This window comes from Dryobates pubescens, chromosome 16 (assembly GCF_014839835.1).
Source record: "Dryobates pubescens isolate bDryPub1 chromosome 16, bDryPub1.pri, whole genome shotgun sequence".
NCBI classification, from domain to species: Eukaryota; Metazoa; Chordata; class Aves; order Piciformes; family Picidae; genus Dryobates; species Dryobates pubescens.
The window spans coordinates 12,079,209-12,105,535 of NC_071627.1; the positions used below are offsets into that span (position 1 = coordinate 12,079,209).

At 40.0% G+C, this 26,327-nt stretch overlaps 1 protein-coding gene across 2 annotated transcripts in view; it reads left to right on the forward strand.

Annotated features, from left to right (window-relative positions):
• The window catches only part of RANBP17 (RAN binding protein 17), a 155,604-nt gene that overhangs the window by 104,676 nt on the left and 24,601 nt on the right, over positions 1-26,327 (forward strand). For both annotated transcript variants that reach the window (XM_054168231.1, XM_054168232.1), the window contains 4 exons: positions 6,060-6,167; positions 6,921-7,003; positions 17,962-18,176; positions 19,320-19,458. In XM_054168231.1, the coding sequence (XP_054024206.1) occupies positions 6,060-6,167; positions 6,921-7,003; positions 17,962-18,176; positions 19,320-19,458 (545 nt within the window). The remainder of the gene's footprint in view (positions 1-6,059; positions 6,168-6,920; positions 7,004-17,961; positions 18,177-19,319; positions 19,459-26,327) is intronic.

Below are 26,327 nucleotides of genomic sequence, written 5' to 3' on the forward strand. Positions count from 1 at the left end.
TACTTTCTATTTATGTCAGCTCTATTAATATCACAACACCTGCAGTCTTCTTCATCCAGAATAAAATGGACATCTGAAAACAAAACCAACATCTTTAGACTGTCCTTTTCTTCAGTACCCAATGATGTTGGAACTCCATTTGCTTTAAATTTTGTATGCATTTTTATGCTCCTGGGTACTTTCTTAATATTCTACAGAAATGGTTTGTATTTTTAGAAATACAGTAGCTGAAATTCTCTCTTCAGGCACACAGTCATGTTAGTAAGAAACTGCTGAAACATTGTGAAGTATGAAAACACTTGGTTTACAATTTAGATCTCACAACGCTGTGGAAGCTAATTATCTGTTTATTTTATGAAAAATGAATAACACTTCAGTGCAATGCAAGAGAAACTAACATTCAAGTGCAATGTCATGCTTTAGTAGAAATCAAGCTTTTAAAAAGATTTTTATTTTAGTAAATAATCAAACCCTACTATTCATTAATAATCTTTCTGGTTAAGAAAGAGAAGTGTCTCAATATATTAATTGCAACTAGGAAATGAGCCTTTACAAACTGAAAGGCTGTGTAGCAGCACCTGGCATGATCTGATAGACATCCTTGTGAGCTGAGTGGTGGGAAGCTTGTGACCCTTCTGATAAGCTCTGTTTAAGACCCTCACAAGCCTCCAGTGATTCTTCCTATGTGCAGGCTCAGCTTGCAGAGAATTAGTCCAAAACATAAATCGGTGTAATCTTTATTTCTCTTTAAATTAGTGGAAACCATCCCTTAATTTCAGCTTTAGAGGAGCAGAGAAAAACAAAACCAACAAAACCAAACTACCGAAGCCAGACTGTGAATTAGCATCTCATTTTCTAACGGGCACCATTGGGTACATTTAACTTCGTTAGTACTACTTGTGCTTGTCTTACCCTAAAACTTAATAATAAAATCAGGAGGATGTCTACAAGCAGGCCAGTGCTGCTTCCATTTCAAATTCTTTCTACTTTGGTTTCCCTGGTACAGCAGGAGTATCGTGCTCTTCTCCTCTGCTGAACTGCAGATCTCCTGTTGTAGGAGGAGGGATAACACAGCCTTAATTCCTCTCCATTTGAACGAAATGGATTCATCGATGGAGGTGGTTTTTGATCCAGGGATCCAGAGTCACGTAATCCTCAGGTCCCTTACATGATTTATTTATTTTTTTAATTAATTCATAAATTCAATTTATAAATTCAATTTATAAATTCCAACTTTGGGATTTCATTATTCTGTAGTAACAGTAAAAACAGATGGAAATGAGGCTTTGTGTGGAATTTAGAGTTCAGGCCTTCTCGGTTTCTCTTCCATTGCACAGGTTCAGGGTTTTTTTCCTTGCTCATCTTTGGCTGTAAAGGATAAGTGCCTGCTTTTATATAGTGGATTTTACCTCATTTGGCTGAGTCCAGCTTCATCCAGGTATTGATCCAAAGCATTACAGCAGAATAAGCTGCCATTATCCCAACTCCTGGAGAAGGGAGGCTCAGATCCAAATTTTAACTTATAAAGTGTAAATATCCTTTGATTAACAATTTTTTTTCTTTTATCTCTATCAATAGCAAAAGCAGTTTTTCAAACAGATTTTATTCTGTTATGTTTTAAGCTCTGGTATTTCAATATGGAAAATGACAAGCACAGAATGTTAGCCAAAATAAATCTGATTCACTTGCATTTTTCAATAAATAAACAACACAAAGAGGCAAGGGTTATCTCTTGCTAAGCTTTCAATATGCCATCAGATGATGTTCAGTCTCTGTTGAGGACTGCCGGAAATAGTCATTTGTAAATTGTTGGCAGGAGACTGTATTGATAAACTTTCCAAGTGATTGCAGGAAATATTTAGAGTCTAAGCCCTGGCCATAATGAAACACATTGCACTCGGTAATCTCTCACCTGAGAGATTCCTCTTTATTCTGTTTGCAATGTTTAGGATTTAGGTTTTGTCCAGTAGATGGCAAAAATGAGCAGAAATTATTTCATTTAAGTCCTCTTGGTCCAGGGAGGGGAGGAGGCACAGGGGACACTGTTGTGTCTTGTATTTTGCCATTGTGATTGAGTTATTAGGATGGTGGTGTAAAGGTGGATCATCAGGTATGCTGAAGCTGTGCTGGATTGCCAAATAGGGCTGTTTTGTAGCAGGCTTGCTTATACTAATTGAGTTTTTCTAGCAAATCAGGCTCCTTGGAAAAAGGCCAAAGGCTTTTCATAATTGTATTGACAAGAAAATGAATATGATAAATGGTGTTCATTCAGCTGAGACAAGATTTATAGTTTTCCTCTGGCAAGGGATGAAGAGAAAATACCTACAATAATAGTTAGATTTGTTTTAAAGTTGTATTAGGTGATATCTCAAAAGACTTCATTAAAATATCTCCAAATATTGTAAGCAACTTCAGGTGCTAAGTAAAGCACCTTCCCAATGTATCCGGTAATGAAAGGTGGAGAAAAAAAGCACACAAACAAACAAACAGAACAAACCCCCCAAAACCCTGGATATGAAAGTCATTTATTCTTCCTGAAATATTGATATGTCAAGCTGTCAATGATGATTCCAGTACCAGAGCTTTGGGAAGTTTATTTGCCTTTTGTATTCACAACGTGTGCTCTGTGGACTTTGTAGGTCAGCCCTGAGCCAGGCAGGTGCGGCCTGAGCAAACCTGTACTCAGTGTGAGCAGAAGCAGAACCTGCTTTGGTTAATGATGTGGATTCTCCTTACACCTTTCCACCTGCTGCTCACTTCAAGCCTGCCTGGATGAGATGCTGAATGTTTAATCTGTTTCTTCCATACTAATATCAGACTGCAGTCTAAGGTCCTTGGTCTCGCAGTCAGATACATCCATGGAGATTCTGTGGTGAGTTCAGGGTAATATCCACTTTTTGTTACTTTCATTTAGTGTTTCTTACAGTTAGGTGGTAACCCATTGGCAATCTTTCCTGTGTTCCCCCCAGCTGATTCTCAGCATTGAATGACTTCTGTTGTCTGTAAAAGAAAAAGATTACAAAAAGAAAATGGGTTGAAAGAATGAAATTATTAGGTTGACTCAGCATTGCAGTCATCTAGGTAGCACATGGTGGATATGCATGAGTGTGTGACATTGGCTGCCTAAACAGTAACACCTGTGTGGTTGGATACGTAGCCACTGAGTTTATAGAGAAGTGAAGTGATCTGCCATTGAGATGTTTTACCTAGTGGTCATTTAGAATTTCCAGCTGGCCTAGATATTTGAGTGTCTGATCCTATGCTGCCTCAGATATAGACCATTAGAAGAAGCAAATAAATGCAGGTGCAGCAATATAGCTAGCTTGTTCAAAATGGTTCTGGTCTTTAAGAACTAGAATTTAAAGTTTGCTTTAAGGTTTCAGGGTAAGGTGCAAGCTTGAAAGAACCAAAGAAACAGCTATAGCAATTGACATTTCCTGATCACAAGAGGAGATGACATTTTCTTGTGAAACAAGGCTACCTGATGAGTAATATGTTTGTAATAGCTGCTCAGGCCAGTTGCATTCATTCAGACCTCAGTATAATTTCTTTGCAGTTTGAACTCCTTTGAGCTTGAACTCAGTTAGGTCAGGTCAAGTTCACAACTTAGCCAGATTCCTCGAAGGTTGTGGTTAAAAACACCCAAAAATAATACTTTGTTTAAAATCAATTTGTTTACTTTATTGGATTTATAAAAGAAATAATAAATTGCCAAAGCTTTTCTGTTGACCCTAGCTTGTATGAGATTTGATTATAGTTTTCAGTCTTTCCTCAACAGTGAATATGGACTCGAGGCTTATGTTTTTGAATTTTAGTTGTAGGGTTTGGCTCTCAAGTTGCTCTCTTGGCCATGAAATCTGAATAGGCAGTTGTTTGCTACCCCGTGGAATCCCACAGTGGGGATCTGCACCATTGCACCGTCTTTCTTTTGTGCACATGGGGCTACTGGGAAGGCTAAGGAAGAGGCATGACTTAATAGAATTAACAGCACAGCTCAGTTCTGTATCTTACATGACATCTGCTGCATCTTTAGAATATTGACCATCCTCCATTGAGAGTGAGCTGGGCTGGAAGCCCACATCAGAAAAATTAGAGCTGGCATTGGTGAATTTTTAAAGGTGTGTGATGGCATGGATCATCCATGCCCACCTTAAGGTTATTTTAGGTAAGTGAGATTTTAATTCAAATCCTAGTTGATTACTGGATAGCACTCCCTGGTATATCTAACTCTAGTCTGTTTGATTTAAAATGTAAAGAACCCCACAAAGGAGCAAGACACAAAGTCTAAAAGTATATTTCACATGTCAAGGTCTTCTGCTATATATAGTTTGTGCCTGCAGTGCCTCAAGCAGCTGGCAGCAAAAATGCACAAGTCTTGAGATGCCTCAGACAGACAGCAGTAGCCAGAATGCCTTCCATCTGTCTGCACAGCGCTGTCATTCATCAGCAGGGCTGTGCCTGACGGCGTCAGCCTCCACCAGAAGAGCTGGATTGAGCTGAGCCAGGGCTGTGTCTACATATCCTAGAAGCATGTAAACCTTTATGTATTTTAGGCTTTTATTTTACAATCCCATGTTGAGCACTTGGCCTTTCTTCTACTTTGTAAGATTCACAGTAGTTGCCTTTATTGTCTGAATAGGCAATAGCCTTTTCCTAATAATAGTCACTGTTTCTCCTGTGGTTAAATAAAGCAGAATTATATGACATGAAACAAAGTTAAAAATGAAAAATAAGTTTATTATTAAACAAAACCACCAACTAGATTAGCTAGATCATGTTTTATTAGCAAATTGTATAGTTAAAATCTCTTGGTTCAGTATAAAATAACTGTTTAATTCTTTGCCAGGCAAGCTGTGCTACCTCATTTCCATTTACCAGTCTGCATTCTTATCCAAATAAACTCCTCCTTTCAGCACGTTGGGAAAACTGGTGGGCAGCTTTGTATCAAATCCTTTCATGAAATACCTGAATATAATCAAGAACTCTTGGGGTTTTTTAAGTTACATTGCAGAGTCTACTGTAGTTTGTATTGAATTCTTTGAAATTCTGCTTTAAAAGAACAGATCTCTCCTGGGTACTGATGAGCAAACAGTTGTCCTGAAAGAGATCTTGGAAATCTAGCTTTGCTGGTCTCCCCGCCCCACAGTTTGGCTGAATTCTTTCTCTGAGTGCTCTGCAAACAACTTCAGACGATCAAATTGTTCCCAAGCATTTATCTAGCAAATATTATTTATATGAGGTGACACTGAAATCTGGGGGCCAGGGTGTGCTTTATAAGTAAATTTGTGGGGGTTTTAAATCAAATTGCCATTTATGAGTTATGCCATTCATTAAAAACTCATTTTATATATGTACTTACAGGTTAGCTTCACCTCTACCAGCTGCTTTCATTTCCTTCATCACAGCTCTGGTTGATTAACTGTTTCCCAGTTAACCATTAACATTTCCAAAGGACTTAGACTTCTACGCAGAGACTTGCTGAAGTTTATAGGTCCTGACAGTGCCTCTGTCAGAATGACTAGGTCAGAATGTGGCCCACCCACTGATGGTGGTGTACAATTTCAGGGAGAGTTCGCAGATTCACAGATTGCATTGGGTTGGAAGGGACCCTCGGAGGTCATCTTATCAAACCCCCCCTGCACTCAGCAGGGACACCTCCATCTAGATCAGGCTGCCCATGGCCACATCGAGTGATCTTGAATGCCTTCAGGGATGGAGCCTCAACCACATCTCTGGGCAACCTGTTCTAGTATTTTACCACCTTTATTGGGAAGAACTTCCTCCTGATGTCCAACTTAAATCTGCCGGGCTCCAGTTTCAAACCACTGCCCCTCATCCTATCACCACAGGCCCTTTTAAACAATCCTTCCTCAGCCTTTCTGTAGGTCCCCTTCAGATGTTGAAATGCAGCTCTAAGGTCTCCCTGGAGCTTTCTCTTCTCCAGGCTGAACAGCTCCAATTCTTTCAGCCTGTCTTCACAGGACAGGTGCTTCAGCCTTCCAGGTTGTTTTTCAAGGTATCATTTTTCTCCGTATACTCCTTAACTCAGCTGGGGAGAGATACCCTGCCTACATGTCGGTCCTGCAACGAGCTATTGAACTGTGGTACCAGGAACCTGCCTGCACAACCCCTATCTTGAAGCTGATGGCAGAATTCATGCAAAACAGGTAAGCAGCACATGAAAATCAGAGAAGTGATGAGTACTGCACTGGTGTGCAGTCTGTGCCATCTGTCTGTGTTTTACTTAACTTCATGCTGTTTGACCTGCACTTTAAGACTGCTACTTTTGGATTTTGGACTGTAATTGACAAGCAGAGCTCAGCTTTCAGTGTCATTGTGGTTTCTTTACCAAAGTGAGTGATGTTAAAAATCAAGTGGTAGGGATTAATTACAGGGATGTATGCAAGAAGCCACTGTGACTTCATATTCAGTGTTAGTGGAAGTGTATGTTTTAACCAGGAATAAATATTGGTCCTAACTATCCAAAAATTGTCATTTTTTAAGGTTTGCTGCAGACTAAATTCTGCCTTAAGCCAAGCAGCTTACATAGGTGCCTGTAAAATCACAACTCCCTCAGAATGTCTTTCGCAATTCAACTCTTCCAGACAGTTTCAGTACAGTTCCATAGATTATAGACCCTTTGTAGCATTCTTCTGAACTGTATACAGGCACAAAATGTGTTCACCTGCCACTAAAAGCTGTGTTAAGTACTGTCTGGTCAACTTGGCTGGTTAAAATAGTTTTGGCATAGGAGTGTTTCTTTGGCAACATATGGAGATAACCACAGCTGTGTATTGAAAGCCAGAATGAGGCTATCAAATAACTTTGTTATCAGCAAATATGGGGTTTGGTTTAGGAAAGAATCCATTGCAGCTTTCTTCATCAATGACCTTCTGAATATTTTTGCTGTTATTTTTTAGATCACAACGTTTAAATTTTGATGTCTCGTCTCCAAATGGAATTCTTCTCTTTAGAGAAGCTAGTAAAATGATTTGTACCTATGGTAGGTATCCATTAATGTTTCCTCTGCAGTGTAGTTCTTTGCCTGTCTTGTGATAGAAAAGTCCCTCTAGTTCATAGTGCTGAACACTGATGGGTTTGTGGAATAGGTAGCAGGACTGTCAGGTGCTGCAGCCAGTGTCATCCCTTTGTAGAGTGCAGAGCTTACACAGCAGACCTTTGGAGCTCATTGACTTGTACAGATCAGAGCCCATTTCTGTAGCATTGTTGCTTGCATCGCTTTGAATCTGAATCCCTGTTTTCTAGCAACTCTAAGCATTTCAGTGAAGATACAAATACTCAGGAGGTGTTTGATCTAGGCTACTGATTGATAGAAGTGGGTTGATTTTATGTATTCAAATTATATTTCAGCAGTTCCAAAACATAAGAGAACCAAAACAGCTTTACCCTAGAGCACTGTTAAAAGTGTTTATAATAAGTTGCTCCATTTTACTACTCCCACTCATGCATGCAACTGCAACAGGTCTTTGACAAGCACAGTTTATATTACATTCCAGCTAACTTTGTAGGTTACAATTTTACTTTCTAAATATTTTGAAAGGAACATTACCAAATTTTTCTAGAGCAACCTCATTTGTAGTTTGTGTAAACAGGAAAATGTCTTACTTCTTTTAAAGAAAGAAAACGTGTGCATCATACCTGCTTTTACTAGCTTCAAGTTGCATTTTGAGTCAGGAAACTGTGTTACATTACTGCCTGAATATAAAAAAAAAAAACACCAAACCTTCAAATGTAATTTTGTATTGGATCTGTAGGCCATGGAAACAGTATATGCAGAATGCATAAAGCATTTACTTATGACAGAAAAAATTACAGCCAAGTAACTCTCACTCTTTGCAGAATCATTTTTCCATTTCTCTTTCAAATACCCCATGTAGTCAACAAGCCCATTTTTTTTCTCTAAGTAAATTTGACTGAACAATTAAGCAAAATAAAAAATAAGGCTTTCCATCTGTGGAAAAAAAAGGGGTTAGATTTTACTGCTCAATTTCTGTTAGCCTTTGTGTTTAATTGCTATAAACTTTCTTTTGATGATTAAAACAAAACCAGCAAAAAACCCAACACTGTACTCATGATGATATTTCAGCCCTAATTGTCTTATGGTACCTGATTTCATTGCAGTTATATTTGCTTTTATAATATTTTTTTTTCTTTCATTCAGCCTTTCCCATCCTTTCTGCACTTAGGAAACCCATACCCTATTATTTGACATCAGTTCACCTCAGTTCATAAGATTCGTACAATGGTTTAGGTTGAATGGTACCTTAAAGGCCATCCAGTTCCAGCCCCCTGCCATGGGCAGGGACACCTTCCACTAGCCCAGGTTGCTCAAGGCCTCATCCAACCTGGCATTGAACGCCTCCAGGAAGGGGGCACCCATAACCTCCCTGGGCAACCTGTTCCAGTGTCTCACCACCCTCACTGTAAAACATTTTTTCCTAATATCCAGTCTAAATCTGTCCTCTTCAGATTTAAAGCTGTTGCCCCTTGGCCTTTGTAAAAAGTCTGTCCCTGGTTTTCTTGTAGGCCCTCTTCAGGTACTGGAAGGCTGCTCTAAGGTCCCCCCTGAGCCTTCTCTTCTTCAGGCTGAACAAGCCCAACTCTCTCAGCCTGTCCCCATAGCAGAGCTGCTCCGGCCCTCTGATCATCTTCACAGCCCTCCTCTGGACCTGCTCCAATAGTTCCGTGTCCTCCTTGTGCTGGGGGCACCATAACTGGATGCAGTACTCCAGGTGGAGTACCACAAGAGTGGAGTAAAGGGGCAGAATCCCCTCCCTCATCCTGCTGGTCACACTGCTTTTGATGCAGCCCAGGACACAGTTGGCCTTCTGGGCTGCAAGCATGCATTGTCAGCTCATAAACCAGTTGTCAGCTTATAAACTAGTTTATAAACCTTGTTGAGTAAACCACACTGGTTGGTTTCAGCCTGCTTCATTCTTAATTCATGTCTAAAAAACACTTTGTAAAGAAACCCTTTGCTTTCAGATGCAGCTTTTATTGTGTGTGCAAAGTTTATTAAGTTCTCAGCCCCAAAGTATTGCTGTCTCTTGCACATAAGGACCGGACAACATTTCAGGCTTGTGCTAGAATTTAATTATGCAATGTAAAAGGAAATTTGAGGACAGTGCAGATCAAAGATGTAAAACTAAGCAGTGGAGCCATAAAGCCTGTTGAAGCCCTTGCCTAAGCATGTTGCCCTCTTTGTTACATTGTGTGAAACACATTCAGAGGTGTGTGGCATGTACTTGGAGATGTGTGCCATCGAAAGAAGTAGAACAACCACAGGAGCTTTCTCTTGTACTTTTGTGTTTTCGTAACTGTTCTCTTGTGGAAGGATGATATTTTGTTCAACACAGGCTTAGAGGAGAAGTGTTCTTAATGTCCTCCAAAAGAAAAAAAATCACCTAACAACTAAAATGGAAGGATGTAGATGTGGGAGAAAGCCTCTACTCAGTATATGTCTGGGTTGGGTTTTTTTCATTTTGCTTTACATGTTATCATCAGTGTCTGAAAGAGTCCCATAAGTGATCTTTCCACTACTTCAGTGTGACATTTAGAGGAGTTGTTTAGGTTTTGTTTTCTGTGAGTGATTGCCAACACTTGCTGCAGGACTGGACTCACTGCAGAGTCGCTATGAAAGCCCTCCCAGCGTGGTGGGCTGCATTGGCCACTGAGAGCAGAGAGCTCACATAATCCAGCTGGCTCGGCACGGGCACAGATGGGCAGCACTGGCCTGGCCATCCCCATGGCTCAGCTGTGGGCACTGGAATAAACATCCCAGATCAGCACTATTTCACACTGCTACAGCTATTTTTGCAGTGGCCATTGACTTATGGTCTGGGAGGGTTTTACTGCACGCTATAAGTATTTTAGGATACTACAATTAATCAGCTTTGAATAATTCTTGTGAACATTTTCTGCTTTTACCACCAGCTACTGGTTTATGAGGTTTCCATCCCAGCATACAGAAAGATAAAACCCTTCTGGAACTGTGTTGTAAGGATTCATTACTTTAGTTCTGTTTGAATTTTTGAACATAAAAAATCCTATAAAAAATACCAGTATTAAGGGATTTTTGCATTATTTTCAGATCCCTTTCTGAAAATCTTAATAATTGTGCTTTTAAGGAAAACTTTAATCCATGAGGGGATTTTTAAGCATATATAGTCTTGGCAGGTATCTGGGGGAAAATAAACAAGTAACCCAAGTGATGGTCATAAAACTCACTTTGGAGCAATGTTTCCAGCCCCACAACCTGCAGAAGTTGTGTGGTTCAGTTGAGAGAATGAACCTGTACCTGCCTTCTAATCCATGGGTTTGGTTTTCACCTTTGCTGCTGTACCACTACTGCAAGTAAATTAAGATCCTAAAGTTGAGATTCTCAAATTCAGCCTGATTTTACAGCTGAAGCATTAGAGATAAAAAACAGAAGATGCACAGTAAATGTCAAGAGATGCCAACAGACAGTATATGCTCATTTATCTTACCAAGCCAGCCCAACCTCTTGTATGTGCCTGCAGCTTTGAGTGAGCTCCTCAAAGCTGATAAAAAAAAATCACCTGAAACTCATGATAGATTTGATTGAAATCCATACTATAATAATTGTCTTTTTTTAACCTGAGAGAAACAAGTGATGACATGAGACAGGGGGGGGAAACTAGAAACAAACAGCTCTTTCTTCCATCACACTGCTCTTGCAAGGTGATCCTTGCTTTTAGTCTTGGCTTTAGTTAATCTGTTGACCAAATAAGTTGGCATAAACAATGCCCAGCCTCCTCCCAACCCTAAAAAACTCTTCGTCACCTGGAGACCTGGCTTTGTTCACTCCTCTTGGCAACCTCTGGCGGAACACCAGGCTTCCAGTTCTGCTTGTCACCTCTCTTCCTTGCCATGCTCTTGACAGCAAGTGTTTCCTGTTCCATAGCTCAGCAGCTCTCTAGGGAATGACTTGCTCCCTCTCCTGCAGGCAGTGTAGCCTGGCCTGGTAGCTCCTCTTTCCTTAGCAAATGTAATGTGCAAACAATAAATGAAAATATGGCCTAATTTTGTATCATAATTCCATTGACAAATGAAATTTGAATTTGTTTTAGAAGATGTAATGACAGACAGAAAATGTCAGTAGAAGTGTGATTTTCTGAAATTGCACCTGCACCAGACTAAGCAGGAAAATTTCCAGTTATGGCTGTGGTCCACTGGCAGTCTTCTTGCTACATAAATGTACAGTTATACAAAAATGTGATCTGAAATATGGCTGTGTCGTGTCAACGCTTAGACAAGGAATTAGTATGTGATGAGAGGTGGCATCAGGTAATCCCCTTCACCAGCATCAAGTGACATTAGGTAACCTGGCTTGTTGCTTTCTTTCTGTCTTCTGTGATGTCCATTTATGTCCAAAAAGTGCCTCCATTTACTGTCTGTATGTGCTGTAAGGTCTGTGCTTGGGCTGAAAACAAAAGCAAGAGGAAAAGGGTAGAACTGGGTTTCTGAAGTGGTCCAGTTCTGGGGCCCCAACACAAGGGAGACATAGATCTGCAGGATCAGGTCCAGAGGAGGGCCACCAAGATGATCACAGTTCTGGAGCACCTCTTCTATGAAGGCAGGCTGAGAGAACTGGGGCTACTCAACATGGAGACTCCAGGGAGACCTTAGAGCTTAATTCAATATCTGAGGAGAACCTACAGGAAGGCTGGGGAAGGACTGTTCAAAAGGGCTTGTAGTGATAGGACAAGAGGCAATGTTTTGAAACTGATGTAGGGTAGATTTAGAACATAAAGGAGAAGTTCTTTACAGTGGGAGTGGTGAAATACTGGAACAGGTTGCCCAGGAATGTGGTTGAGAGGCCCTCTCCCTGGAGACATTCAGGACGAAACTCAGTGTGGGCCTGGGCATCCCAGTCTAGTTGGAGATGTTGCAGGGGGTTGAAGATGACCTTTGAGGGTCCCTTCCAACCCAACACAATCTGTGAATATAGTGACTTCATATATTTGAGTGCAGAGCAGAAAAAAATCCAAAAGGACTATTTTTAAGATATGCTAAGCATCTTCAGTTGTCAGTGAGTAAAATTTAAAATACTAATTCTTTGTTGTTTTAAAAATTAGCACCTCAGACAGTGTTTAATTCTGCTTAACAGATCCAGCTTTGCAATGAAGGCAGCACTCCTGTGTCCTGTCTTTCTGCTCATTTATTGCTGCTACTGATACAGTGCTGAAGGCTAAGATGTCTTTACAAATGTTATATGTTCAGAAGATGTGAAGCCTGGCCTAGGATGCAAAAAGCACTTAGATAGTCAATTATCCTTGTTAGGACTCTGCAGCTGCTTGGCAAGGGGTGTTGTGGCTTGTCCATTATTATGGCTAGAGCCAGTCTGATGGAGTGAGAGAGTGATTTAAAATAAACAGCTGAGAGGAGACAATTGAAAGGAGTTGGAATAGCAGAGTCCACCATTCTTCATCCCTGTTATATTTCACTTTTAATTCTGTATGTACAAGTCTCCTTACTATGTGCTCGTGAGCTCCCAGTTGTACAGGAGCGATGTTTCAGTGCATCTTGGGACCATCTATTTTTGTTCTGTGGCTTCTTTACATTTTAGTAAACCTCTTCCCTTTCATTATAGGAGCCTGACATAAAAATAATATTTTCAATATGCTGTTTTTATTTATCTACATTCTGTCATGATATACTTTGATGTAAGTTTTTAATTTTGCTTCAGCTTTCAGCTGTTGTAGCAGTTACTGCTCAAGGTCAGCAATGAGGTTAGCCACAGTAGCACAAAACAATTTCCTGTTCTCACAGCCCAGGTAGCATTTGGATGTGGATTAAATTTTACCACATTTTCCAGTAGCCAGACACAATTATTTCTAATGAGCTTTAAATTGCTTCCAGAATGTGTATTTCAAAACTTAGTGTGGTGATCCATTCAGTGTCAGCAACTAAGATAACAGCTCTTCCTCAGAATTTTGGTTAAACTGATTCTTGCTTTAGAACAGGTATTTCTGATCAGCATCTTGGCTTCTAAGAGGAGTGCTCACTGGCCTCTGCTCTCCTCTCTGTTGTGACAGAGGTTCCAGAATACATTGCTCTTCATTACAAACTCAGATTTTGTAATCAGTTTCCTCTGACAAATTTATCTTGGAGCTGTGCATGCCCATTGTGCTGATTGGAGAGGGTTTGTGCATGTTTTGTTGTCATGGAAGCTTTAAAAAAATCAGTTTTTGAAGCTGGCTCTCATCTTTACAATTCATACTTTCCTTTTTGTTTTCTGTATATGCCCCTGCAATCTGAGTGCCTGGAAAGCATACATTTCAACCAAGGTTTATGGGGCAGTGATGAATAATAAAATAGGAAAGGGGAAAAGGCAAAACCTACTTTTTCTCTATAAACATGATAAATTTTTGCAACCTTTGTTTAATCTCACCCAAGTCTTTTTTTATCTTCATCTAATTCACACATGCTAAAACATGATTTAGTTGTATTATTATACATAGAGCTTATTGGACTGAAATCTAGAACGAGCCCTGCTTAAATGAAACTCAGCCATAAGGAAATCATTTTTGTATTATAGCTTCTACTGTAAAAGCAATTAAGGAGAAGAACTGAAAGGAAAGATGCCTGTCCTGACATGCTCCCGCATCTAGGAGGGAGTGAGGGAATGAGCTGTGCAAAGAGCTCTGGTGCATATTGCCTGTGGGATTCCAAGGCATGGTGATGTTATCTGCGGTCAGAACAGCCCACCTTGACTTTTGCTGCCTTTGTATTGCCTCTCTGCATATGCACACTTTTCCTTCCAGTTCCTTTGTTTATGTACTAAGGAGTCGTTGGGTAATGAAATGCTTAAATTGTCAGCCAATTCAAGCCCTTATTTTGTATCTAGCAGTTCTGCCCAATACCTTTAAACTGCTTTGCTTATTCCTGTCAGAATTTTGTATCACCTCTGAGGCTTGGAGATGTAAGTGAAACGTCAAATGCAGAGCAAAATGTTGCATTAAAAGAAACGATTGAGAATTTTGAAAGTCAGTATATTTTAAGATTGTGTGATAGAGTTTCTCTAAGACCAAATTGGTGCAAGTTGCACTTGTGGGTTTTTTTCATTTGATTTTTAACTCAGTTCTAACACGGAAGCTTCTCTGATTGGCCTTTGCAGAATTTTTGTTTTGACAGGAGTTAACAATTTCAAACAGGGGTTCTAAATTCAGCATGTCAAAGGTCGCTTTTATCGTGATACAATTTCTATTAAATTGTATATTTTAACAGTAGAAGTTTGCACAATTGTATTTTGGCCCTCCACTACAAGGATTATAAATGTAAGCATACCCTCAGTAGCTGAGGAGTTGTTCTTGACCTGATTGCAAGTACCTCAGTAAATTAGTTTATGTTCAGTAGTATCCATGGTGTGTAAAAATATTCCCCTGAAGCTCCTGCTAAGTGTTGCAAGTAGATCATTCTCTTTTTTTATCTAGTGAGACATAGCACTGTGCTTCGTATTTTTTTCAGTAACTAATGCTGAAACACTGGTGTTTGGTCTTGCTCTGCCTCCCTTGGATCCTAGGCTGATGGCTTGGGGCACTGGTAACAGGCACTGCATGGTCTTTCACCTCTGCTGCTAATTGGAAATCCGCTGCTCCCACTCTTAGGCCCTTTTAAAATGAGCCGGTGAACACAGACCAGTCCTCTGTGGACTCTGTCCACTTGCAAAAAGCAGCTTTTAATCTCACCCTTGGCCCAAATTCTTCTCAGAGTTTTCATTAGGAGGGATGGGCACCGAGTTCCTCTTGTGCTGAGCCTGCCCAGGGGTGAGGCTGTGTGAAGGAGCAGGGTTGTGCCTTCCTGTAGTGACTGCTTCCTGATGATCAATGGATGAAAGTTTTAATCATATGGCGATGATAGTTGTTTTGGTCTGTTTGGAGTTTGTTGGTTGGTTGGGGGTTTTTTTTGGTGGGATTTTTTTTTTGTTGTGGGTGGGGGTTTTTGTGGGTTTTGTTTGGTTGGTTTTTTGGGGGGTTGTTTGTTTGTTTTTTGGGGATTTTGGGGTTGGGTTTGTTTGTTTGTGGGTTTGGTTTTTTGGTTTTGTTTTTTTGTTTGTTTTTTTTAGTAATAAGGACAATAGTTCTATACCCCAGTGCACAGATACATCCTAGAATTCATGTTCCCAGGCTAAGGGATTCCTAGGGCTTTTCCACTTTCTTTCCTCATCATCCGTTTTTTCCATCCACTTCCAATTAATTTCCATATTAAGTACATAATTGCCTTGTTGACAACTACAAAGCTCTTTCCATCTGTTGTTGCATATTACACCAAGTACTTCAAGGAGCTGGGACTGCACGATGTCATGCTTGGACAGCTCAGCTATAAATCCAAGACTATAAATCCAAGGCTCTTACTTGCCTGGATCCAGAACTTTGCTTACTTTGGAAGCCGTATCTATATTTGTATTACTAAAGCAGAGCTTTTTCGAAGAATAGAATAGTGGAGAAGAGCAGGTAAGGCTAGTTCACGGCACACTTACCTTAATGTCTTGGTTTGGCCCTGAGAATTGTACACCATTTACATGTGTCTTATGAAAATAGTGCGTACTTTCCCACTTCAGCCCACAGACAAAGTTTTGTATTACTTTTTATTTTTCTTTGTTAGAAGTTCTCTGATCTTCTTAGTAACTAGACTAGGTCTTGCCAAAAATTATCTGGCTGGGATATCTTAAAGGGGGCACTGTAGGAACCTAATTGGAGTTCATCTTGAATTTTATGTAAGTGTAATTTCTCAGCAATTACAATAACTTGACATCCAGGTGCACTAAAAGACATTCTTCTCTTTTCTGGAATGAGTTTCTATGCAGTAGCAGTCCCTGGAAATGGACCCTTTTCCCCAGTTCATGACTACAGCATTCAGAAGTGCTCATAATACCATTTATAGTGCAAAACCATTCTCTACTTTTATTATCTTATTTTTAATTAAGAGTGCTTGATCTTGATTGTAAGTGACCATCTTTCCTAGCTAAACACTCGATTCTTCTCCCTTCCATAATTCGAGTGATGCCTTTCCAGCTTCTTACAGACCCCAGTTACTTCTTCTAAGCAATACCTGATCATACTCCCAGTCTCTTTTTGTCAATTTGCTTTTTCTTCACAACTTGATGGATAAATTGCCTTGTACTTGCTAGAATGGGTGAACAACACCCATGTTTTAAACAGTAACTTAGGTTTTTCCTTCTCTGCATCAACAGATACCAAATGGGTGATCCTTTGATACATTGATTGGGTGTTCAGAAACAAGCCTTTTCCCCTTGTTTTTCTTATACCGTGTAAATTCCTCATTGTCAGTAACAACAGCATTAAAAGAATTAAAATAAAGAATTAAAGAATTAAAATAAGACAGGTATATGATTTGTAGGTGGAAATGTGCATGAGACAGACACAGCTTAGTATTAGCCCCCCATGTGTATTAAACAATACTGCACAACTGATGACGGCTGTGTCATCTCAGGCAAGGTTTTAAGGGGCATTTCTAAGCTGCCTATTAAAAACCTAAAACTGAGTTGTCACAACTACACCACTCAACTGCTGGTGTTTGGAATTGCAAATAGTTATGCTATCCAGTTAATTCATTGCTCCTTGAACCAAGTTGGCATTATAGCCATGACAGCTAGGTTTGACAGAAAGCTGATGGGCTGAGCATCTGAACTGTAGGCTGTTGTGCTTTTATTTGTAGGAATACTTGTAAAAATGTACAGTGTTATTTTTCTATAGGTAAAATTACCAAAAGTGATGAGTAGTAACACAGTGAACACCTGGCATGTGGGTTTTGTGCAGGTCAGGCTTGTCAAGGTCATCAGATGGGGTCAACCTAGATCATAGAATCATAGAATGGTTTGGGTAGAAAGGGACCTCCAAAGGTCATCTAGTCCAAGCTCCCTGCAGTCAGCAGGGGCATCCTCCACTAGATCAGGCTGCCCAAAGCCTTGCCATGCCTGACCTTGAATAGCTCAGGGCCTCAACTACCTCCCCAGGCAACCTGTTCCAGTGTTCCACCACCCTCATGGGAAAGAATCTGTTCCTAACATCCAATCTAAATCTACGTTTCTCTCATTTGAAACTATTGCCTCTTGTCCTATCGCTCCAGGCCTTTGTAAACAGTAGACCCCCTTCAGGTGCTGGAAGGCCACTATTAGGCTCTTAGTCTACAGTGTTCATTCTGCTGTTTTAGCTCACTTCCATTAATTACTTCAGGTTAAAAAACATATCTTGAAGGCAGAGTAACTGTGGAGTGCTGTGAAGATGAGCATTTGGTTATTGCAAGATACTTAGAAAACTTGGTAGTGGGGCCTTGTGAATAATTAGATTTGTGCAGAGGATTGCAGCGGGATCTACTGCACTGGAGCAGAGTGGATCCAAAAGTCACTACTGGCTGTTAATGGCAACAGCAAATATTTACTGTTAGCTGCTCTTTTTACATTCTAAACATGAAGTTTAATTAAAAAGTCATTCCCATCTGTGACTAGTAAAATAGAGGGATTTGTAATGGGCAGATTTGTTTTCTGAGGGATGTATTTAGTGTGTATATACATCACAACCATCCCAGGAGGCCATCATGGTAATGGATCAAAAGTGGGCTTTGCTGCAGCATGAGAAGCTATAAAACCATGTGTTGTGACTCTGTTCAGATTAAGGAATTCATGCTGATAGACACAGTCATGGTCTGGCTGCACATCAATGGCAGGAATTCCATGGCTTGTATTTTAAATTTTGCATACTACTTCCTTAGTGGCTTTTAACCTCTAGTCATGCTTACTTAACAGATCTTCTACATCAAATGCAGAAACAGTTTTTCTTCAAAGTGGTAAAGCAATAGTAAAGATGACAAAAATAAGTGTGGATAGTGCCATTAAAATAATGTAGATTTGCAGCTGCTTATGTAAGTCTCTCTCTTTCTTTCTTTTTATGAAAACAGGTAATCAGATCCTCTCTCTTGGGACTTTGTCAAAAGATCAGGTTTATCCGTTGAAACTCAAGGGCATTTCCATCTGTTACTCTGCACTCAAATCTGCCTTATGTGGAAATTATGTCAGCTTTGGCGTCTTCAAGTTGTACGGGGACAACCACTTTGACAATGTACTTCAGGCCTTTGTCAAAATGCTGCTTTCAGTATCCCACAGTGACTTGCTAGTAAGCAATTATTCATCTTGGGAGTCTTTACATGAAATATGAAATAACAGCACCACAGGCTTTGTATTGTTATAATGAGACAGAGGGATCTAGAACAGCTCAAACAGTTTTCAGTGTAATGACTTGAATTTATTTATATAGTGACATCTAAAATACAGGTATGACTGAAGTGCCATGTGAAAGGGGAGTTTTTCCAGAATATTTACTAGACTTGTCATAGAAGAGAGAAGGGCAATTTTTTTTCCCTCTCTATATTTGCAAATTCATTTAGGTTGCCTGCATGCATTGTAAAACACCCTCACATATCCAGCTACTCTTCAATTAGTTTCAGTCTGGAAATTGTCATTGTGTATTCCCCATAAAATGTAAACTTCAATTTTGAAGTACACTGTGCTCCCACTTCTCTGTGGGAGGACAACATATCTTCAGCACTATCAGCCTGAATTTGAACTGTGGCATTTTCTTCGTGACACTTTAGTTCACATCTGTCATTTTCTTGCAGGAAGGGACAAATTATGGATAGCTAAAGATGGTTAGTACCCACATTTATGCTTGGCACATAAAGTTAATGCTTGGAACTGAAAAGTTGTTCTCAATTAAAATCCACCTAATGGTTGTATAGTAAAATGTGCATAGTTGGCACATTCCTAGTCATCCAACAACAAATGCCCAAAATACCAGTCCTGAAGGGTAAAATGCTGATTTGATCCAGTAGGTTCAAGCAATTGCCTAAACAGAGCCTGTTCTAGGACCTTACTTAAGCACACACACACAAAAAAAAAATCCATCTCTGAGATGATTTGGGGAAATCTGTGATAAATCTTCATAAGATTTCCTGTAGAAGGTAAGATATGAGCAGTAATCATGTCAGACTGACACCCTGCACACAATGTTGTACTGCTTTTACTAGACTGATAGCTGTGTAGAGTGTAGCAGCTTGATAGCATTGGTGTCTTTTTTGGAGCTTTTGAGTCTGTATCTTATGATACATTTGAACCACTAAAATCTACTGATCACAAGAAAATGTTTTGTCTCCATAAATATTCTGATTTAATGGCTGAATTGAAATTTATCAGACCATTCTTGTGTCATCTGTTGGTGGTAATATCTATATTTTCTATGAATGTCTACTCTTTTTTTCAGCAATACCGAAAACTAAGCCAGTCTTACTACCCTCTTTTGGAGTGTCTGACTCAAGATCATATGAGCTTCATCACCAGCTTGGAACCTCACATCCTTATCTATATTTTTACCTCAATATCTGAAGGACTTACTGCAGTAGGTAAGAATTACTTTACTCTTGGCTAAAGAAAGATTCAAATATTTGGCTGTTTAAGATTTTCAAAGAAGCATGTGGAAAATATTAATGGCAGTGGAAGACGCTGGCTGTTGAACATTTGAAGACTGTGGCTGTTTTGGCTAATGGAGCTAAGTTCTTCTAATACCTAACCTATGTTTTTTTACAGATAGTATTTTAAAATTGTCTTTTCTTACAAGCCAGAATTGTTAAATTTATTAATGTGCCTCCACTAGGACAGTACTGCAAATTCATGCATTTGTTAATCAGACATTAAATGTATTAATATATGTACAGGAATCTATGGGGTTTTGGTTTTATTTGCTCAACATGGCTGTTGTATAAATAATGCTTGTTCTGCACAGTTGTGATACAATTTGAGATATTTATCCAAGGAAATAAACAGCTCATTTTTCAGTACTTCCTGAATATACTTTAGAGGAGAATTGGTGCAGCAGAAGCATAGTTGGGGTAACAATAAAAACAGAGCATGCCGATTGCAATTCATTTCATTCTCTTGCATGGTTTAATTTCTACTTTTTACCCAGATGACTGCCTAGACATTGGAGTTTGTATTGGAAGGGTTGGTAGCCTAAAGTCATTTGGAAGATGGAGAAGGAGACGGCATTTGAGGGGGAAAAAAATAACAAATCATTCCAATCACCTAGGAATACCTTGCATTTAGATGGCTTCTGACTGAGAAGCTGTTCAAAACCTTACAGTCATATTTATTGATCAAGGTGGTTGTTAAGGAAAAAGAAACAGGAACATAAAGTTAGTGTGAAGAGATGTTTACTCTGTAATAGCTGGTGTTTCTCATGACCAAGTGTCAGCCAAGCCCCAGGAATGCCTGAATGCACCAACACTCACAAAGCATTTGTGAAGTCAAACACATTCAGCAGGTTTTGCTGCAAGAGGGGAACCAATCTCAGAGAGAAAATGGGTAGATAGATAAGCAACAGTAGTAAAGAAGTATTCAGGTCATTTTATCATTTAATGCTGAAGCCCATCTTCTCCTAGATCTTTTGAGTGCTTTGCCACCTGAACACTGTACAGTACAGCAGTTCCTGCCTGTAGGCTGGTGCTGTTGGGAGTCTGCCTGTTGATCCTTTGCAGATGGATATATTGAACTGAACTTTAGCTTGACTGACAGCTGTCAGTTTATCAGTCCCTGCTGCCATTCTCTGCTAGCATTCCTCACTGCATCTCCTCCATCAAAGATACTGTTTAGATTCATTTTGATAATTCACTAGCATCCCAAGTTTAACCATCTTGGAAACTCAGTTTGCATTTGGGTTAAAAAAAAATAGAGGAGAAAATGCAGTGGAGGCAAATTGCATCCTGGGCTGCATCCAAAGCAGTGTGGCCAGCAGGTCAAGAGAGGCAATTCTGCCACTCTACTCTGTTCTGGTGAGACCTTACCTGGAGTGCTGTGTCCAGCTCTGGGGCCCCCAACACAAGAGAGACATGGACCTACAGGAACAGATCCAGAGGAGCACCTCTCATATGAAGATAGGTGGAAAGAACTGGGGCTTTTCAGCCTGGAGAAAAGAAGGCTCCAAGGAGACCTTAGAGCTGCATTTCAATATTTGAAGGGGACCTACAGGAAGGCTGAGGAGGGCCTGTTTAGAAGGGCCTGTGGTGATGAGGGGCAATGGTTTGAACCTGGAGCAGGGCAGATTGAAGTTGGACATCAGGAGGAAGCTCCCTACAATGGGAGTGGTGAAATACTGAAACACATTGCTCAGGGATGTGGTTGAGGCCCTGTCCCTGCAGACATTTAAGATCAGACTTGCTGTGGCCCTGGGCAGCCTACTCTACTTGGAAGGTGCCCCTGCTGAGTGCAGGGGTTTAGACAAGATGATCTTTGAGAGTCCCCTCCAACCCAATGCAATCTGTGAATCTGCAGTTTGTAAAAGTTGTAGAAGTAGTGGTGAGATTGCAAGCTCTAGGCAAGTGGTTGTGCTTGGTGATCTCAAAGGTCTCATGCAACCTCAACAGTTCTATGCTTTCATGTGTTATGTATCAAAAACTGTTTATTTGTCACTCAAGGCAAGTAAGGAAGGTTTACATTCCAATGTTTAACTTTGAACCTTCATGGTTGAGATATCAGAGTTTAGCATTATTAATTTTTAGGAACATAGATGTTTTCTTAGAAAACTTTGATTTGGTAGAATTGAACAAAATTTTTCACAGCTCACTATTTTTCCACATTTCATGCACCATAGATTTGCTTGGCCAGTGCTCTCCTTGAGTTCATCCTAATGTCCTTAAAGTACCTGAAATAAACACAAACACACAAGACTAAAACAAAGGCATATGAGAATTTTTAGCTTCACCTGACTTCACTGAAGGCTTGTTGCAGTCTATCAGAAGCCATTATGTTCACTTCCCTGTTTGTTTGGGTTTTTTTTCCCCTTTGGTTATTCCTGAGACCTCCAAATTCAAATAGTTTTTCAGTCTTTAAGACTTGCTAAATCTAGACCTGGCTATTTCCCTATTGCCTAGTGAGGATGTGGAATCTCCACCCTTGGAGATGATCTAGATCCTGGACAAGGTCCTGAAGAATTGTCTGATGTTGACCCAGTTTTGGGTAGGAGGTCAGACTGGAGAAACCCATTTGGTTTCTGCCACCACCTTTAGAATCTTACTTGTATTTTCTCTACATTTCCCGCTTGTATTCTCCAGCTTTGCAAAACACTTTTTGATTCTGTCCAAGTGCCATAAAGAGTAATCCTTACATTCCATGAGAAGTCAGCTGAAAAATGCTTCTTTTTTACCTTTCATGTTGAAGAGGTACATTGATTATTTTTTCCTCAGTATCATGGTTCTTAATATCGCATGTACCAAGAATTGATACTGATATCAGACATTAAATTCCTCATTTGTGTAGTGAACTGAATAATTTTCCATACTCTTCTAGTGACATTATCCAGATGAACTTCTCTTTGGTCAGTTCATAGCTCTTAATGTTAATTTATTTATTTTTAATCATCCCAAGAGTTAGGTACTTGTTGCATTTTCTTAATTCAGTTTTCTAAATGTTTTATCCCTTTTAAAATGTTGGTATTTGGGACATTACCAATGGTCAGACAGTGAAATACAAATTTATTTCCTCTGTGTTACTTGGTCACATCCATCCTTCTGCCCTTGGAAAATGGGTAAGTAGATCCAAACACTGCTTTTTTCACTGAGTGATACCAGTGCCACTGGAACATCTCAGAATAGTAGGGCTCAGGGCTATGAGCCATCTGAGGGGAAATTGTGTTTTAAACTGATTAGAACATACAAGTCATTTTCAGAAATGTTTATAAAAATGAAATAGCTGTCTTTTTATTTTAAAAATTAAATACCAGGAGATCACTTCTCTTTCACAGAAAAAAAAGAAAAAAAAGTATCTGGCTTTTTTTCTCTCTATTCCCTCTATGTATGTGAAACATTTGAGACTCTCATTGTTGTCAGCTGTAGGATAAACATTCTCCCAATCCTTATTTCTGAGAAGTGTTCATTCTGTTGCTGAGTAAATACTTTGCTTGATTCCAGGCTTTAGAAACCACTGTGAAAGAATTTGTATTCCTTCTGAAGCACCTAGCTGTAAATCAGCTGTAATGGAAGCCCTCATGTAAGCTTTTATTGTGAGGATAAACACTCCAATAGTTCTCTTCTAAAGTGTTTACCTGGCTTTTTCACAGCTGACTCAGAGGATCAGAGCTTTTTAATGTAGTCTGCCTGGCATGTTGTCACTAATCTCTGCAAAGCTGTTCTAATTCTCATATGATTAATAGTATAGTATGCTATTCATTGAGGAAAAAGTGAAACATTTTTTCTGTCTTGCTGCCTAATTTAGATGTTAAATTGCTAAATCCACTTACCTTCCAGGTTTAGTCTCAAAGGCAAATAATGCCAGTATTGAACTGTAAGCAATTGATGGACAGGGAAAATACCACTTAACTCCTGCTCCTTGCCTGCATGTGAAAAACTGAACAAAATCTTTTCATATGCAGAGATTCAGCAAAGTCACTGAACTATTCAAAAGTAATTCCCCTTCAGCATGCTGCTGTCGTGTTGTTGAGACAGAAAGGCATTCTCAAGTAGTTGGGGGGGTTTGTTGGCCTTTTAAAAATAATATAACCTATTCTAACATATATGCTCAACTTCCAGTTGAATTGCAATTGCTTACATAAGGCAAAAGCACAGAATGAAGAAGAGCATGTAAAGATAGCCCCCAAAACACAAAATGAATGCATACTGGGAAAGAAGCAGCCAAAAGAATTAGATGACTGTGGTGGTGACTGGTGCCATGGTCCCCTGCCCACCACCGGCATCTACCTCACCATCAAGTGAGTCCAGAGAGCTAAGTTTGGTTTCCCAGATCTACTGACCTGTCACTGTGTCTGGGCTAACACACATGGAGCTGGTTTTGGTGTCTTCTGTAAGCACGGCCTGCTTCTTTTGTGATCCAAATAGTTTATAGGCAATAGAGATGAGTTGACCAGAAGTGAGAAACATGATTTAACTGTTTTTTTTCCTGATTATCACAAGAGTTCATCCCAGTTTCTTTCAGAATCCTGTCTTTATTCTGTCTCCTCCACCCATTTCTTCTGTCCATAGCCCAGAATGGGTAGCTCCTTGCAGCTCGTTTGTTCTATTTATTTGGCTGGCTGGCTGGCTTGTCTTGCTAAGATTTAGTGAGAACACTGTTCTGCTCCAGCAGAAGGTTCCACGTGCCCAGAAGAGTCATTCAAGGGAGTTTGCTTGATGCTCTGTTATATCCTTGCAATCAAAAGGAAAAATGAGCATAGGGAAGCATATTTGATATATAGTTATGGGCAAATTTAAGAAGCTCTTAACACTCATATCAGATTCTCATGAGCAAATGATAGCATAGACCTGTCTGCTGTCCTGCTAAAATCACTTACTGTCGAATGTAAAATATCTGCTTGTACAGTATCAGCATGTTTAGAACTACTGCTCTTTTGTAAACTGATGATAGTGATTTACTTTGTATTATTCAATTTAAAAAGAAATAGAGTTAAGCACTGGTTTAGAAATACAGCAGAGCCCTCCTATGAAATATGTATTTTCAAATCTCTCACTTGTTATTGATGGTGATTCAATTCCATCATGAATTGCATTTCGAGTTGATATGCAGGACTGTTTTGGATGAGAACACAATGAGTGCCAGATTCTGCAGTCTTTACTTTGGCAAGACTTGTAAGTTTGACCTGAGCTTTGTTCTGGCAACGCATCCTAACGCCCTGCCCTGCTGAGTTCAGTCCTTGGAAACTCAGAGGTCCAGTGGAGACAGAGTTGAGATGCTCTGGCTCATTTCTGTGAGCTGTTAGATTGTCTCAACTCCTGCTGCTAAGTCAGCTAGTTGCTTTGGAAGATCAAGTCTTAGGAGACCACTTGCATCGTCTTTGCTTGTAAATGCTTCTTTGGTTTTTACTTCAAATCACTCTTAGCAAAATACAATTAGTTTTTAGATGCCAAAGGGTTAATAGTGTCAGTACAGAGCTTAAGGAGTTAAACAGACACAGATCAAAATACTTCAGTGTCTAGAGGGATGTGTTTAAATGAACACTGCAAGGTTGGCAGGCCTCCAAATTAGCCTAGTTTAAAGAATTCAAGGTACATTTAATTGGATCCTTCTAATCCCTTTTCCCTCAGAATGAGCATTTTAACAGTTTAATTCCTTTTGCAACCCCCACACATCCCTTACTCCAGTGGCCCATCTAAAATAAATACTGTGAACTATAAAAGGCCTAGACAAGTTCTAGCTGAAGCCAGTGCCAACAAGATGGAGTCCTGAATGTTCCACGCATTTGGATCTGATGTTGGAAATTGCAGAGTATCAGTTAGGGCTGAACCTTGCACCCAGCAGGTTAAACCACCACATGTATATAAGGAGCTCCACTTGGTGTCTCGACGAACCAGCAGTTTGTAATGTGCTTCTTGGCAGGAAGACACAGCCACTGGTCTTGGAGCCAGGGAGTATCTTGGACCTCAGGCCAGAAGGAGATGGCAGCTGGGCAGGGGGAAGGGTTGCACCACTGTTCTCAGGAGGAAGATGAGAGGAGCATGCACAAGAACCAAGGGCCAGTGTGCTGTTCTCATGGTGCTGCATGGCAGTGAGCACAAACCTCTCACAGCAGCAGCACAGCAGGCAACACCCAGCAACAAAATCACTTCCATAAATCAGGCAGGCGTACTTACCCTGCAAATAGGTTTAAGCTTTTCATCTCCCTTGCTTATAGAACTAGTAAGAACAGATAGGAAGTGGCTTTTGCTTCTGCTTTTCAACAGGATCCTCCTTTGCTATCATGATGTTCAGTTTTGGGGACTTTAATGTGAAGGTATTTGGTAGTATCTGCTGTTGTGTTGTCACCAGCCGTATTTAATGTACTTGAACCTACTTGACTTACTAGTTGCTAAGCAGAATGACTCACTGGCTGTTCTGTGATCACCCTTTTGCCATCTTTAGTGGCCCTTGATCATTGTTTGCCACCAGGCATAGATTGTAAGATGTCTGGGGCAGAGACACATTGTGAAACTCTACTTGAGAAAAGCCTGGGCAGCAGCTCTAGTTGATGTAACCTTCCCCTTTCAGTAAACAGATCAAAACAGAATTTTAGTTTCCAGTAATCTAGAGCCTTCTGAATGTAAACCTGAATACCAGTACAGTGGTCAATCCTCATCTTGCACTTCCCAGTGCACAACCATGCAGCCACTTTCACGTGTTTGTGAATTAAGTTCACTGGAGTTCACAGGATCTTCAGAAGCAAAGGTTTAATACCACTGTGTCTTAATAAAAGCAGTCTTCAAAGCTAGTCAGTTCCTCTATACAGAATAGT